Raw genomic sequence first — 16,171 nt, 5'->3', positions numbered from 1 at the left:
GCAGGGCAATTAAAGGCACAGAAGTCCTGTCCTCTATTGAGTCTGGCAACCCTAGCTGCCACCGTTAGTGTTATAGCCAGCTCCTCTGCCTTCTACAGCAACCAATCATGCAGAAATTAAGCAGGTGACTGCTTTCTTGGCACAGAGATAAAATTATAGGAAATGCTTCTCACATGCTGAGGAACTGGAGCATGACCAGAAAACAACATAAAAAAATGAAGTCCTTACAAAACTTCAAACCATCCACACACTCTCCTTTCAAAGTATCCCAAGAGGGAAGGAGCAGCATACCTCTGCTGCATCTCCCAGCTGTGATTTTACACCATAACCTCAGCGGCAGGCTTACGTGTGCCAGCAGTCAGCTTCCAGCACCCAATAAATGCCATGGAAAAAACAGATGTCAGCCAGCCCTTCAAAAACAATAATAATACAGGACAAAAAAAATGGGACCCAGAAAGAAGCCATTGGGGAAGGCGCTCCCTCCCACCCGACCCTAGACGAACAGGCTCTATAGTAATCAGGCTCTCAGGAAGTGGTTTCTCCCTCCCCTTCGCCAGTTCTCCAGACCATCTGGATGCAGTTAGAAGCAGGCGTTTCCTGTCCTTGGCGTGGAGAGGAGGTGGGGAGGGGAGGGCTAAGAGGTCTCACAATTCAATTCAGCGAGGCTTGATTGGCATCACAGGGCATGCAAGTGTAAATCCAAAATCCCACCCCTCAAGAGCTTGCTCAGATGGCCAGAGAACTCGAAGTGTGCAAACCAGACACATTTTATCCCTCGTGCCAAGAATCCCCCATTGGATGACACTGAAAAATCCCTCCCACCCATTAAGTGTGAGCGGGGTTAATGGTGAGAGACTCATGGTGGGGTTCTGGAACAACTGGTTCGTTTGCAGAATGCTGGCTCGTAACTGGGTCACAGCCAATTTTGCAGCGACAAGGGTTGGTCACCTCCCATTTGTTCACTCACAGAAATAAGCCGAGGCCAGGTAGACGCTCCGAGTACCTCTTTGATGTCTGTATTTCTCTATGTACAATAGCTTATATGCAATATAGTTCCATCTATACAAATGGGCCAGACTCCTCTCAGTGCTTCCACGTGTCCTAGAGAAGCACCTTGATATCCTGCAAATTCCTTCCACTGCTTGGTGGCATCAATTCTTTTGGTGCCCCCCCCCAATCCACCATCTCTGTGCGACGGCTCGTCTTTCTTCAGTTATACATTCATGCCCTTTAAACATCTCCTCCCAAGACTAGGATCAATTCCAGGAGCAGCTGCCATCAGAATGGCACTCTCAGAAATGTTGTCTTTGTCAATCTGGGGTCCCTTCCTGATACGCTATCAGAAAGGGATCCTGCCCACTTTGAACATGCTGCCATGCCCAAGATCACATTGAGGCTGGTCGTTCTTGGTTTTTTAAGTGCTCTTGACAGAACCCCTCCTCAAAAGGGGCTATTGTTGCATCCAAGCGGAATCTGACACCTGGTTCCTCCACCCTTCATTTTAATCAGGTGTGGAGAAGCTCTGGCACTCCTCATGTCGCTAAACTACAATGCCCACCATCCCTCAGCAAGCGTGGTCAGCGGCCAAGGGTGATGGGAGTTGTCGTTCAGCACCATCTGGAGGGCCAAAGGTCCCCCACATCTGATTTAAATCTTCCCCCATACCTTTTGAGTGGCAGCGATCCCCAGGCCCTCTTCCTCCCTCCATCCATTCTTTTCCACCCTCATGCAGTCACCTCCACCAACCTTACGCACACAACCGCTCTATCAACTGCAACATCACTGCCCCGCACGCTTCCCCACTCCAGAAGCTGACCCTTTGACCGCTGTGAGGCCATTCTTTTGAGTCTCACCCTATTTATTCTCCTAACACTCCTTCTATCAACATACTTGGGTTTCCACTATAAAGCCAATATTTCGGTTATGTGTGTGCATGTGTGCGTGAGAGAGAGAGAGAGAAGGAGGGTGGAATAGGGCAGGAGGAGACAGAGCTGTAAATCCTTCAACCCAGCTGGACCTCAGCACCAGAGCCCCACGGGGACTCCATCACCACCCTGAGCAGCTCCTCAGCCAACCTGCTAGGATTCCCAACAGATTGGAGAAGCTTGGCCAACACCGCAGCTTGGCAGGTGGGCCTTGCCATGTCCTGGAGGGTATAAGCAGCACATTTCCGAAGCAAGCAGGGTCGGTTCTGCCGTTCAGCCAAGCAGTACACCTGGCTTAGAGTCTTGGGGCACAGGAAGTCCCGGGACATGACATCATCAACCAGGGACTGGAGCTCAGGGAGGAGATACTGCTCGGCAACTGTGAGGATTTCTTCAGCTAAAGCGAGGGGGACCGAAACCCCCAGCACCAAGCAGGGTTTCCCGCGGCAGCCATGGAGGAAGTGCACGAGAGCCAGGAAGGGCTCGGGAGACACACCACCCAGCCTCACTGTGGTGTGGCACGACTCTGCAAACCCTGTGCTCAGCATGGCACAGAAGACCTCAGAGGCTTCGATGACGACCTGGCGCACGGCGGGCACCCGGGTGCCAGAATCCAGCTGGAAATACAAGTCGGCCTTGCCTTCGTCCATGAAGCGGCAATAAGAGCAAGGGGGCGGGGAGTTCAGGCGCGGCCTCTTGGAGGCAGGAGGGGATGGTGAGGGAAGACTTGTGGCTTGGGAGCCCAGGAGGAGGGAGAGGGAATCCAAGGCGTAGAAAACAAGGCAGGGTTCGGGGTCCCGCACCAGGGCGCCCAATAGGAGACGCAGGCCAGAGTGGTCCAGCAGAAGTTTCCGGCAAAGGGAATCCTTCCTATGGGAGACAAAGAGAAAACCGCTTTGTACCCTCAGTACCTTTCGTTAGATCCCAACTCTCCCCTTCCATTAGCTGAAAAATGAGAATTGTAAAATATCAGACCCCCAGCATTAACACACACTTTCCTCTTTCCTCAGTCTCCACACTTTTCGCTTCTCTTCCAAAAATAGATCTCTCATACACTCTTTTGAGTGCCTTGTGGTTCATGTGGTGAGGAGTAATATACTTTTTTCTTTTCATAGTTTCACTGTCCACACACACACACACCCCAAACTCTGAATCTGGGGCTAAATAAAACCCTGAGGTCACTCCGTCCCAGCCTGGTGGCTGCCCCTCATTCAAGATGGCCGCCACCATTTTGGTAGCCACCTGAGGAAACTGCAACCACACGAGGAAGTAAATCCTTTTTATCCCCTTCTCTTCATACCCGTTTGACAGAGCAATGTCAGACTTACCTGCAGATAAGCGGAAGGGCAAGTGCACAGGCCACCTGATCGGATTCGGAGCCCGACAGCAGCATATGAGTGAGAACACCCACTCCATAAGGGGACTCCGCTTGCACACAAAGGTTCATCAGCAGCGTCTCTCCTGGTGGGAAGGGGAAGAATGGGTCAGAAATGCATTCAACACACAGCGCCTCCGTTTGACGCGGCATCTGCATCAACTCTGAAGGGAGCCAGCCCACTTTTTAGCATCTGCCCTGCCCCCAGCTGCCCAGTCAGCCTTTTCTGTATGGCAAGAGCTGTAGTCCCCCCACAATTTATTTCATGCTCCATTTTATGTCTGTGAAACATGTGGGAAGCAAAAAGGCTCTCTCTGATCTGAAGCCTCAACCCCAGCCTACGTCAGCTGGGGTGAGGTGGAGGGGACTTCCATTACTCAGTGGTGAAGGGGGAAAGTGGCTTCATCCACTACCAATAAGGGCTCTCCTTAAGGTCGCTTTACACGTTCCAACACTGAAAACCACTTCAGAGGCAAAGGCCTGCAGAGCATCGGCTAACAGCCTGTGGCAAAGACAGACTAGGAACCACAGTATCCCAACAAACCAATTGGCTTTCCAATGAGCCAAAGACCCACTAAAGTGAGACACCACAGCATCTTCAACATAAGAATACCCAGTTCAGAAGCCCTCTTTAATGAGGAACCACTAAAAAAAAAACCACTATGCAGGCTTGAATTCCAATATCCTAGAAGAGGGGTTCTCAAATCATCCTCAGTAGACCACCTTTTTGGTGGTCTCATTTGGGTGCTCCACAGAAAGGTTGTGGAATATCTATACTTCGCCCTCAGCTCCCAATCCCTGGGATAGCTCAGCTGGTAGAGCATGAGACTCTTTATCTCAGGGTTGTGGGTTCGAGCCCCATGTTGAGCAAAAAGATTCCGGCATCACAGGGGTTTGGCTTAGAAGACCCTTGTGGTCCCTTCCAACCCTACAATTATATGGTTTATTTTTCTGATGAGCCAAGCTAGACTACCCTGAACTCTGTTCAAAAGAAAAGCTCCCAACACATCCATTGCATTAGAAAGACATTATCAAATGCCAACTATAATGAGATTTGTGCATGTGGTTTGATTTACAGAACCAAAAAGGGGGGGTTATTAAGTGGCCCTTTAAGATCTCCAGAAATTTTTAATTTATTAGTGGGGGGAAAGTTTAAGAACCACTACGCTGGAATGCAGAGATAACAGAAAATCCACACACCAAGTTCCTTGAACCTTCTGGCGTCGTGCTCCCCGGCATCCAGGCTTCTTGGCTCCGCCTCTTCCCCCTCTTCCTCGGCAGTAACGGCCGCCGCCACCTGCTCAGGCGACACGCCAAGGATCAGCCAGGCATGGATGAGCGAAGCGCCGTAGGAACGCACAAAGGCCTCCAGGCAAGTGGGGTTGCAGGTGAGGCGATGCAGCAGTCGGAGGCAGCGAGAGGAGGGGATGGGGCTTCTCGTGACGTAGCGCAGCAGCCCTTGCAAGGTGGCCGGTGTCACCAAGCTGCGGCTGGGATCCTCAGCCTGGGAAAAGCGGGAAAGGAGCAGCAAGACGGGCGCCTCGGGGGCATGGAGCTCTCTGTCGCCCCCGTGTGAAGAGAGGGAGAGCGGCAGGGCTAGGGAGAGCAGTGGGGATGGAGTCTCGCCAGCAGGACGCGATGCTTGAGGAGGTGGAGCCTGCTCAGACGTCGACCGGAACTTGGCACGCCGTTTCCAGCAGGTTGTAGGTGTCCTGGGCTCATCGGGAGAATTTGAGAAGCTCTGAATGCTCAGCTTTGGGGTGATCAGACAGGCCTCCTCGCTGGCTGGCGATTTGGCAATGGGCCTGGGGGACAGTTGGGTTTGGTCACTCTTGCTCGGAATCAACTCTATTGCAGCCAAGTGCGAGTTGCTGGTCCCAGGCTCATTTTGGTCCGTTGTCAAAGGAACCCGGGTCAACCGTTCCGTATCTTCATCTGGTTTTGATGGATTTGTCAGCACTGAATTTGGGAGTGCCCCTGAAGACAATGAACAGGGCAGCTTCAACATGTCCTGTCCAGGGAGTCCTTTCTTGGGACTGGCTGGATCTTCCTCTTCTGATTTCATCAGCAGCCCCTTCTGCTGCTTACTGGTCTCAACCATTTCCAGCTCCTTGATCTCCTCTGAATCTGGCACCTCCAAACAGAGACTTCCAGGTTTCTTGAACGTAGGTAATGCCACTGGACACAGGCTCTGCTGCGGATAGGCTCCATCTCCCTCTGCTGGGTTTAAGGTCTCGGTAGAACTTGGCTGACATGCAAGCGGCAAATCCAGTAATGGAGAGTTTAAAAAATCAGGGGATTCGGCCCGGGACTGGGTTTTTACTCCAGATACGGCATGGCAGGGCCCATGGGGTTCATCTTGCAGCTCTTGGTTGGGGCTGACACATCCTTGGGCATCCAGTTCAGAAAGGGTGGTGTCGGGGGACCACTGTGGAGAAAGGTCCCCTGGGCTGGCAATGTAGCCTTCAGAAAGAAGCCAGGATCTGCAGAGTGGATAGAAGGAAAGGCACAGAGATAAGAGATGAAGTACAAAAGTGACTGTAGAGTTTGGGGTGGGCAGTGGGGAGGGAATCACATGACCATGTGGCATGCGGTTGGTAGCCATTAGCGGGTGCGAAGTGTTGGAGAAGAGTGCATGTATCAGCTTCTAGCCCACAGCAAGCAGACTACAGGCATCTGTCGTTGTGTGCATGACCCTGCTTTTGGCAGCCGGCTGCAAAATACTGCAAGCATCTGCACGTACAGCTGTGCGGTGGCACGTTTGCCAGAGCCTTGAATCGAACCCTGCAGGCTCCCGCTACTGCTACCACGCGGCCAAACAATGGCATCAATAGGACATGGAGGCAAAATACAAAGAACATCTGGTGGCGACAACCACAGCCACCTTCAGTAGCACAACAATCCTGGGGAACAAAGCAAGCACATGACACAGAACCTCAAGCCCCATTTAGAAGCAAAACTACTGTTTAGTTTTCCAACCTGCGTTTCCAGTGGAGAAAATTTTGAAAACAAGCTAAAAGTGATTCTTCAGAGCTGGCAAGGGTTGGAGTAGTAGGGCAACATCCCTGCCCAGCTCCTTTGACCCCCCAACAGCCCACTTGCCCTTAATCTTGACACCTTTACTTCTTTCCATTTTCCATGGCCTTGCTAAAAATTTAGAAAAGCTACACATTTAGATGTGACTAATTTGCAGAAGACATTCCAAATGGGGTTTGTTTTGTTTTGCTGGTACAGAACTGGCATGTTCTGGGTATATATTTCGCTCGCCATAAAAAGCCCTCTTTTGAAAGGACATCACCTATTTCAACCCTGGCGTAGAACCATCCCCTAGCTCAAGACGTTATTTACCTGAGGCTCTGAAAGCTGGAAGACTCTGCTCCAGGCGTGGCCTGCTCCCCACGACGCCCCTCTGCAGGTAGGTCAAAAGAAGCTGCATCCCTCTCATCTACCAGCTCATCCTCCTCCTCTTCCTCCTCTTCCTTCCGGCCTCTCCATTGGCCCAGCGCTGCCAGCCTCCCAACCAGCAAAGGCACCAGCCCTCCAGCCTGCAGCACCTCCAGGGCCTCCTCATCGTAGAAAAAGGCCACGAAGGCCACCACCACACGATCGTGGGAGGAACTGTGGCCCTGGTCCCGCAGCAGGGACAGCAGCAGCTCCAGCCCCCCGGCTTCTCGGACCCGGCTTCTATTGACTGCCTCTCGGCACAGCAGGCACAAAGCTTTCACCAGAGGATGGAGGGCCATGCCAGGTGCCCCGGCTCTCTGCCGCTGGCGGATCTCCCCCACCAGCACGTCCACTCCACCAGCGTTGCCAACAGCTGGCCTCAGCATGCCCTGCAGACAGAGGTTGGACAGAGCCAGGAGAGCAGTCTCCCGCACCGCCCGCTTCTCGTGGCTAGCCAAGGCCACAAGGGTTGCCACGCCGCCCGCCAAGCTGAGCTGCTGTGCACAGTCGCGGCTGCAACCCTTCGTCAGCTCCAGGAGGGCGCGCACGGCGGCCGCAACAAGGGCGGCATCATCCAAGGAGGAAGCCAAGCGCTCGGCAATGGGGCGCACCACCCCCTGCTGAGCCAGCACAAGGCGATGCGCAGGCGTGTCAGCCAGGTAGCGCACTGCCCTGATCACACTCTGCAAGCACTCTCTGTCCTGGGAGGTGGTGAGGACCTGCACCAGTGGGGGCACTGCTCCTGTAATGATGGGAGATTTTTGGGGGTGGTGGGGTGAGGGAGAGAATGGAAGAAAAAGAAAGCCAAGTTATAGAGTCTCATATATTACAATTTCTCTACAGTTTGCCAGCAAACGTCCAAGCCTCTCAAACTGGCCTGCCAAGTCTCAGCACCGTCTCTCTCCACAACCACCCCCGTCCTTTTCTGCCAATCTCAGCAGCTGCTGCAATGAGGGTGCTGGGAGCAGCAGATGCAGCAGACCTTAAAGGGGTCCTGGCAATTTTATCAAGGAAATTTGTCACACCCTTCCAGGCTACTAGAAAAACACATGGGTGAATTTTTAGCAGAGATGGGTGTCCATCTTATCCCCAGCTCTGCAGAAGAGAGCAAGAAGAAAAGGGTTCTGTGGCCACATCCCTTTCTTTCGAGAGGGCTGCCACAGATTCCAAAGCAATTCCTCCATTTGCATCTAAGTTTTAGAAGTTTATATGAACGTCTGCACTTGAATCCAAACACAAAGTTATGCAGAAATTTCACCCAAATCATGGCAAAATTCCCACCCCCGCCTCTGTTCTCTGTCCTGGATAAATGAGGGTGGGGAGAGAGATACAGGAAACAGAGAGAATTAAAAAGAGTCTCCAACATGAAGTATGTTCCCCCACCAATTTTATCCAGGCTAAAAGAGAAAACTGCTAGCATGTTACCTAATTTAACACACAACCTGTTTGTAGTTTATCCACGTGGCCAAATGCTCCACCCAGATCCCCTATTCACTCTGGAATCCCAGTGCATTCTATCTGGGAATTTTGTAATACATGAAGACTAAATATTTTCAATAACGAGAACAAAACTTCATGTTTATATAGTGCATTCCAAGCGCTCAGAGTACTTCACAGACATAATTTCGGTAATCTTTACAACAGCTCAGTAAGGTAGGCCAGCATGATCCTGGTATTGCAGAGCGGGTGCCAAGAGTGAGAGAACAGAAGTTTGCCTGGGGCCACCAAGTGAGGCTATAACTGGGATAATATTCCAGCTCTGATTCTTAGCGCTCCCCTCCGCTATGCTAGTTTTCACCAGGAAGCTTCCGGTTATTAAGCATATGGAGGCAATGAGTAATATATAAACTCATGTCAGTCTACTGTAACATGGGCAGGAAGTCATAACATACGGACTGGACCCCCACCCAGCCCCACATGAACAAACCTGCCCTCCATCCCTACCCAGTGCACCATCCCACTTCCAACCTGCTTCGTGAATGGCCTGGCAGTTCTCTGTGTCTACAGCCAAGTTGCCGAGGGCTCGTGCTGTCCGATTCTGGATGCTTTCTGCAGCAAGCGATCTCAGGATAGTAACTATAAACACACAGAATGGGGAGGGGAGCAGGAAGGAAGAGAGATTGAGAATAATGTAGTTTCAAGGGATTAGCTGTGGTGGTCTGTTGCAGTGAAAAGCAACAAGAGTCTTGCAGCACTTTAAAGGCTAGCAGATATACCTCTCTTTGCTTAAAAAAAAAAGTTGGGTAAGAACAGCTGTTTAAAGAGGGTAGCATTTTCTGCCTGATTCTACTCCCACCCCATCCATGTAATACAGGCCTTAAGCCCTCAACCAGGAATTATCACATTTCTGCACTCTATATATTGCAGTGCTTACTCTACACTGTAAGATTTATGAAAAGGTGTGGTCTCTCTTGACAACCAGTGTTAACATTGCTTTCCAAATACGTACACAAACGCATGAGGTCTTGCTACTGCTAGGGGGAACCTCAATATAATCCCAAATCCCCAAGATCGTTGCTAGCTTCTCCTAGAGGGAAAAAGCCAACCACTTCTAGTTTGCACATGCTCACTCGTCTTAAAACAGCCCCACAACCAAACAGGGCAGAAGCTCACTCAAAAGAAAAGCACTGAAATTAAACAAATTTGCATTGGTTTAAGACAGCAGTTTTGCATCGTTCTCCATCGATTGAAAGGCTTTGGCATTTACACATTTAACAGCCAGGTGGCGCTGCCAGCTGCATAATGCAAATTACAAGTCCCTGAGCATCCTCAAGCAACTTCCCTTAAAAGGCTTAGGCATCTCCTCCCACTGCAGCATTCAAAGGGTCACAAGTCCAACTTGAGTAGCTCAGGATGCCAAGATGTGTGCACATGTTCCAGGCCAATGCCCTTTATTCTTACTACATTTATATCCCACCTTTCTTCCAAGGAGCTCAAGATGGCATGCATGGCTGTCTCCCCGCCCCATTTTATCCTCACAACAACCCTGTGAGGCAGAGAGTGACAGGCCCTTATGTATGTATTCAGTTTGTATACGCTTCACCCACAGATCTCAGTGAGATCTCACATCCAGTGAGATTCGTGGCTGAGCAGGGATTTGAACCCTGGCATCCCGGGTCCTATTCTGACACCCAACATCAGTCAGGCGTAGAGGTTAACCATGGGCGACAGCTCATAACCCTTAGAGCTGCACGTATGGCTTCAACCTCCCCAGCCCCACAGGGCGAAGCCTAACATTAGCTGTGACTCCTGCGTTGCAGGGACTTGGACTGGGTGGCCCTTGGGGGTCCCTTCCAACAGTTCTGCAACTCCGTGATTTCCACTTGCCAACACTTAATGCCCTTTAAGCACAGGATATATTTTTTTAAAAAAAAAACTACTTGAGGAAATCTGGGCTACATCATCTTATTTAACTAGCTGTGTATCACACATGACAGCCCAAAGTAAAGGTATTGGAGAAGACAGAAAGGCCCGAAAAGTGAGCAGAAGCAGCTATTAATCCACGCAAGGATGCAATAATCCTTACAAACTCTGGGGGCGGGACCCCAACCTTTGACAAGTCAAGGGGACCTTGGCAAGACAGGCGCCCAGGGGGTCAGGCTGCCCCATTTTGGGGGGGGTTGACCTGGGGGTCTTAGGATCCCACCTGGCGCCCCCCCCAAAAAGTTTGCGGAGTCTCCCCCCGAACCAAGACTGCCCCGCCGAGCTCCCCCTTACCCCCGAGGGGGCACCTGGTCCTCCCCATAAGCGGGGCCCCCCCACTTACCGAGGGGCGGGATCCCGCCCAGCTCGCGCACCTGGGTGCGGCTGGGGCCCTCGGTGCAGCAGTTGCCCAGGATGCTGAGGGCGAGGTCCAGGGTGCGTCGCGGCCGAGGGGCGCCGGCCAGGACCCCCAGGAGCGCCGCCAGGCCCCCTCGGCTCCGGAAGCGGGCGATGCCCCCGGCCTCCTTGATGTGCTGCGTCCTGAGGGCCAACAGGGCCCGGCCGAGACCCGGCTCGGCGCCCTTCTGCAGCTGAGCCAGGCAGTAGCCCAGGGAGCCCCCCGGGGAGGTGGCCCCGACCCCGGCGCCCCGGGGATCAGCAGGAGGCGGAGGAGGGGGAGCCGCCATCTTGGGAGAAGCCCCTGCCAAAGCAGGGCGAGGGGGAGGCGGAGACCTTAGAGCGGCCGGACCCCTCGGCTCTGCGGGAACTGTAGTTCGCTCCCCATGAGGACAAAGGTGCGCGGGGGGGGGCGCGAACACTACAGGTCCCGAGATATAGCCCAAGTCCCCCTCCCGGGCCAAGGGAGGCGCGTTGCGTGACGGGAGTTGTAGTCCCCTTTCCCGCCTCCTGGCTATAGACGTTATAGAAAACGTCGGGAGGAAAGACTGCAACTCCCAGAAGGCAACGCGCCACCAAATGGCTGACTCGGGGAGAATGGAGCAAGGCACGACGGGAAAGTATCCCGGTCCGGACTGCGCCGCGAGTCGTTTTTGGCGTTCGCAGCAGTCAGTTTTTCCTGTTTTGCTGGGGAGAAATACGCGAAAGTTGTGTTTTGATTGGTCGTTCCGGGCTTCAGATATAATAAGGTGTTATCTTAAGTGCTTGTATAGGAGCACCGTGGCTTTTGCTCGTTCGGTTCAAGTTTTAAAGTGTGATGAAACATTGCATCAGCTATGTAGTTAATGGCTTACAGACTTAAGACGGAAAGTCAAAGGCGAGGGTTTTTTTTAAATAAAAAAAACCGTCCCGGGAATTGTTTAGTCTAAATTTAGACAGGGAAAGAGAAGACAACAAAGGGAGAGGAGAGTCGCAGAATAAAGTTCCGCTCCGGTCATGGGGCTTTACTTAATGTGATTGCTTCGATATTTATATTCCAAGATTACTTATTATATATTTAAAAAACAATTCGTACAATCATGTTACAATTTTTTTTATTAAATTTATATCCCACCTCCCAAAGGAAAATAAAAAGTTATAACCAGAAAATCCTCACACATATAACAATATGATAGTGACGACAGATTAAAATAGCATCAGCAGAATCAAACGATGCCATGACCCCCCCCCCCCAAAAAAAGCAGCAAATGTTCTCTTCTCTGGTGGTCATTTATCCTCTGGTTACTGATGTGGCTATACAACTTGTCTGTCTCCAGGGATTCCCATACAGTGGGGTTAATGTTGCCAGACTTCATGTCACTCTTGCAGACAACTTTGTAATGCAGAGTTGGTTGGTCAACAGGCCTGATGATGAGGCCACCTCCCTGTAAAGCACATTCTTGGGGACCCTGCCATCTTCCATCCAAGCCAAGGTAGACGTCACTGAGATAGAAGTGTGAACAACCTGGGAATGCGGGCTTGAAAGAACACATCTTTGTTTGTTTGAGACTCTGACTTGCCATGTGATGCCCAAAATGTTCCTGACACAACGCATATGGAAGGCACTGAGGCATCGCTCCTGGCTGCTTTAAGTTGCCCACAACCAACTCAACATGCAAGCTTGGTAGATCTTCATCTTGGTATTGATCATTCTCCCAAACCCTTTTGGAGAGGCGAGCCATTGCCATAACTGCCTTGCCAATTAGCTTGTCCGGCTTGGCGTCAATGGAACGGTTGCTGGTTATGGTGGAGTCCAGGTAGACAAAATCTTCTGTCATCTCAAGCATGTGGTCACCACCACTGATCCATGGAGTGCTGGCGATATCCTGACCTAATATGGTCTGAAAGGCTGGTGGTGAGGCCAAACTCCCCACAGGCTTGGGCAGGAGCCTCTCTAGTGTCCCATCTATTGTGTCCTTGAGTCTAATACCTCCTGAGGGTGGATTCACAAGCATGGCCTCAGAGGTTAATATTAACCTTAGATCCAAATAGATCCAAATAAGTGGGCATAGGATTGCAGTCGGCCATGCTGGTCCATCTACAGTATAGGACAAATGTTTGCCTAAAATGGGAAGCCTCAGAAGATCAACTCCCTACCAATAATTAAACCTCATAGCCCTACTCAGTGTACTGTGAGAGGCAGCTAAATCTGAGAGAAGATGCTTGAAGCCCAAGATAGGCTCTCCTTGGTGGAAGAGGACAAGCCCTTTGAAGGGATCAGCTGTGGTTCACTAGGCTATGTGGTGGAGAACTGGCCTCAGCTGGACTTGGAAGCCTCTTCACCTTCCTGGCAGTAGAGATGGAGGACACTTGGGGGAGCTTGTAAACAGAGTGCTGATGACTGTAAACTTAAACCTATACCGGCAGCCACTAATGTCATTTGGGCTAGAAAGATTATTGGGAGTGGGGTGTGGAGACCGTCCATCCCTAAGAGAAAACAAGCCACACAAAAGAGCACATTTTCAAAACAAAGCAACACGGATCAGATGAGCCTACTGATCTAGTCACATTTATCGACTGGACAATCTGAACAAGTGTTGGCTAAACATCAAAGATGGACAGAGCCAAGGGGCACTATTTTTCAACCTTCAACCCTCCACCTCTGAGGCCTGGTTCAGAGAAATGTACATGGTGAAGGAACATGATCATAGCCACCCCACTCAGCAGGCACAGCTGTCTCTTGCCACATGTTTCAGGGGTGAAATGTCTTTTTAGATCATATCTGCACACAGACCCACGCTTATGTTTTCATTAATGTACATAGAATCTGGGAAAGAATGGTTCAGCCTGAAACTACATTCATTGGAATTTTTTTTTATGAACATCATCCGCCAACAATTATGTCCATGTGTCATGTCTGTAAATAAGTAAGCATGGTCCTGTTTCTTCCCTGTCTGTTCCCTCAGTGTTTATTCAGACAAGGCCTGTACGTCATGAAAAAATGAGCTAGGGGACATACAACATTTTGGTGTTTGTAATGTACTTCAGATGTGGCAACACCTAACGTTGTAGTGGTCTGAGCCTGAGTACATGTTCTATTGACATTAATCATGATGTCAAAAGTAGCCTTACGTAACTCAGACCCCCGTATACAGTACAATATACATTTAAAGCACTATGAAACCATTATAAACAGCATGGCTTCCCCCAAAGAATTATGGGAACTTTAGTTCAATAAGGGTGCCGAGAGTTGTAAGGAAACGCCCCATTCCTCTCAGAGCTACAATTCCCAGAATTCTTTGGGAAGGGGATTGATCGTTAAACCATTCTGGGAACTGTAGGTCTGTGAGGGGATCAGGGGGTCTCCTAACAACTCTCGGCAGCCTTAACAAACTACAGTTCCCAGCAGAAGCCATTTTTCCAGGTGCCTCCTCAGTCTTGGGGCAGGTATTGCAGGAGCTTCAGGCTGTCTTTCTCTATTATTTATCACTCCCCTGATGTGTTAACCCAGGCATCCCCAAACTGCGGCCCTCCAGATGTTTTGGCCCACAACTCCCATGATCCCTAGCTAACAGGACCAGTGGTTGGGGAAGATGGGAATTGTAGTCCAAAACATCTGGAGGGCTGAAGTTTGGGGATGCCTGCTCTACAGCCTGCCCACCAATGCAAATCGCATGCATCGCCGCAGTCACCAATCATCTGCACACTTGCCGCCAAAAGCACACCTGCACACTCACGAAGCCACAGCTGATTGCACGCATGAAAGCCTTGCCGCTGCCCTAAATTGCCCGCCCAATTGCCACAGCTGCAGCCAACCGTCAGCAGGCCTTGCCGTAGCAACCAATCACACACCCTATCGCCACTGCTAATCTCCTGCTGGCTGCTGCCACCAATCGTCCGTCCCCCCTCTTCTATCCGTGTATAAGAAAATCCGCAATTTTTGCCTATTATTTCTAAGGAAAAAATATCATCTTATACACGGAAAAATACGGTATGTGTTCAAGGTGGGTCTCGAACCCATGACCTTGAGATTGATGCTGTGAACACACCATACATTTAAAGAACACCTCCCAAAGATTCCTGGGAACTGTAGTTTGCACCTCAGAGAGCTACAATTCCCAGCACCCTTCACCAACTACAGTTCCCAGGATTCAGTGGGGAGGGACATGCTTTAAACATATTGTGTGCAGGCCATCTAAGAGTCTTATGCTCTACCAACTGAGCTAACTGGATGTGTAGCCCAACCACAATCTAACATTTATTTTATCGAAAGATAACTGGCTTGTCTTCTCAGAAGCTTGAGGCGGTGTAGATGGAGCTATCCCATTTTTATCTTCACAGTTACCCTGTGAGGTAGCTTCCTGGCTGGGAGACAGCTGCCCAAGGCCACAAAGTGACCTTCATGTGTTAAGACAGCATTGCATGGACAGGTGGAGTCCCCCCAAACCCCAGGCGACCCCCGAGCGGAATAATGACTCAAGACAACTTGCTGTGGGATTAAAACTGGCCACAACTTTATTAAGATTCAGATGTAGGCTGATGGCAATGGCACAATTGACTTCCCTGAATTTTTGACAATGATGGCAAGAAAAATGAAGGATACAGACAGCGAGGAGGAAATTAGAGAAGCATTCCGTGTACAGCAGGCATCCCCAAACTGCGGCCCTCCAGATGTTTTGGCCTACAACTCCCATGATCCCTAGCTAGCAGGACCAATGGTCAAGGAAGATGGGAATTGTAGTCCAAAACATCTGGAGGGCCGAAGTTTGGGGATGCCTGGTGTACAGTATTTTATAAGGATGGTAATGGTTATATTAGTGCTGCAGAGCTTCGCCATGTGATGACAAATCTTGGAGAGAAATTAACAGATGAAGAAGCTGATGAGATGATTAGAGAAGCAGATATTGATGGTGATGGTCAAGGTCAAGTAAACTATGAATAGTTTGTACACATGATGACAGCAAAGTCAAGATACTGTACAGAATGTGTTAAATTTCTTGTACAAATTGTTTATTTTGTCTCTGTTTGTAACTTATCTGTAAAAAGTTTCCCCCTACTGTCAAAAGAATATGCATGTACTGTATAGTATCAAACTCATTCCTCCATGTTTTCCCCTTTATCTGTCATCCTGATATTTTGGGGAAATGATCAAAGTAACAAATGTTTGCATGTGGCTTACTCTGGATATTTTAGCCCTTCCACACTTCTAAAGCTAGATGATGTGTTGGTCAAATGAGGGAACATCTAGGTTATGCCTGTTTTAAAATTAGTTCTTTTAGGAAACTTAGCATGTTGTTGAAATGTAACCTTAACTCTTTGTGGACTATGGACAGTCAACAATATGGAACTTAAAAAGTTTGCACTATTGCAAAACGGGTGTATTATCCAGGTATTCATACACTACTTTTTGTACTGCTGGTCCTGTACCAGAAGACCTTTTATTCTATGGTTACTATGCTTTTAAAACTTTTGTTCAGCCACTTATTTATTTTCAAAAGAATCTGCTTATGGCACAACTAGCCTCAAATCCATTCCAAGTTGTATATTTGTTTTCCAATAAAAAAATTACAATTAACACCCCCCCCCCAAAAAAAGATTCAGATGTAGGGAGACCTTGGCTCAGGCATTC

General features: G+C 49.9%; 1 protein-coding gene and 1 pseudogene across 2 annotated transcripts; one reads left to right on the top strand and one right to left on the bottom strand.

The window, feature by feature from the left end:
* Window positions 1–1,000: 1,000 nt before the first annotated feature.
* On the bottom strand, window positions 1,001–11,786 carry ARMC5 (armadillo repeat containing 5). Its single transcript, XM_035135242.3, has 6 exons — window positions 10,511–11,786; window positions 8,713–8,820; window positions 6,649–7,486; window positions 4,501–5,783; window positions 3,254–3,386; window positions 1,001–2,795 (listed from the first exon to the last, which is right to left on the bottom strand). Exons 1-6 carry the CDS (start codon window positions 10,851–10,853, stop codon window positions 2,003–2,005), a joined length of 3,498 nt encoding a protein of 1,165 aa, XP_034991133.3. The 5' UTR covers window positions 10,854–11,786; the 3' UTR covers window positions 1,001–2,002.
* A 3,285-nt stretch (window positions 11,787–15,071) lies between these two features.
* Window positions 15,072–15,630, top strand: LOC148683994 (neo-calmodulin pseudogene; annotated as a pseudogene). Its single transcript, XR_015946504.1, has 2 exons — window positions 15,072–15,177; window positions 15,330–15,630. The product of XR_015946504.1 is annotated as a neo-calmodulin pseudogene (transcript).
* The last annotated feature ends 541 nt before the right edge of the window (window positions 15,631–16,171 follow it).

The sequence above is a fragment of the Zootoca vivipara genome, chromosome 12 (genome assembly GCF_965207765.1).
Source record: "Zootoca vivipara chromosome 12, rZooViv2.hap1.1, whole genome shotgun sequence".
Classification (NCBI taxonomy): Eukaryota; Metazoa; Chordata; class Lepidosauria; order Squamata; family Lacertidae; genus Zootoca; species Zootoca vivipara.
Note: the sequence above shows the minus strand (reverse complement) of the source record. Positions and strands in the feature narration are given on the sequence as shown.

Excerpts from the sequence above, each read along its gene's own strand:
- ARMC5 (XM_035135242.3), bottom strand. The coding sequence starts at position 10,853 with ATGGCGGCTCCCCCTCCTCCGCCTCCTGCTGATCCCCGGGGCGCCGGG. Across the intron at positions 5,784-6,648 it reads TCCAGCTTTCAGAGCCTCAG|ATCCTGGCTTCTTTCTGAAG; the intron begins GTAAATAACGTC and ends TCCACTCTGCAG. Across the intron at positions 2,796-3,253 it reads GCCCTTCCGCTTATCTGCAG|GAAGGATTCCCTTTGCCGGA; the intron begins GTAAGTCTGACA and ends TGTCTCCCATAG.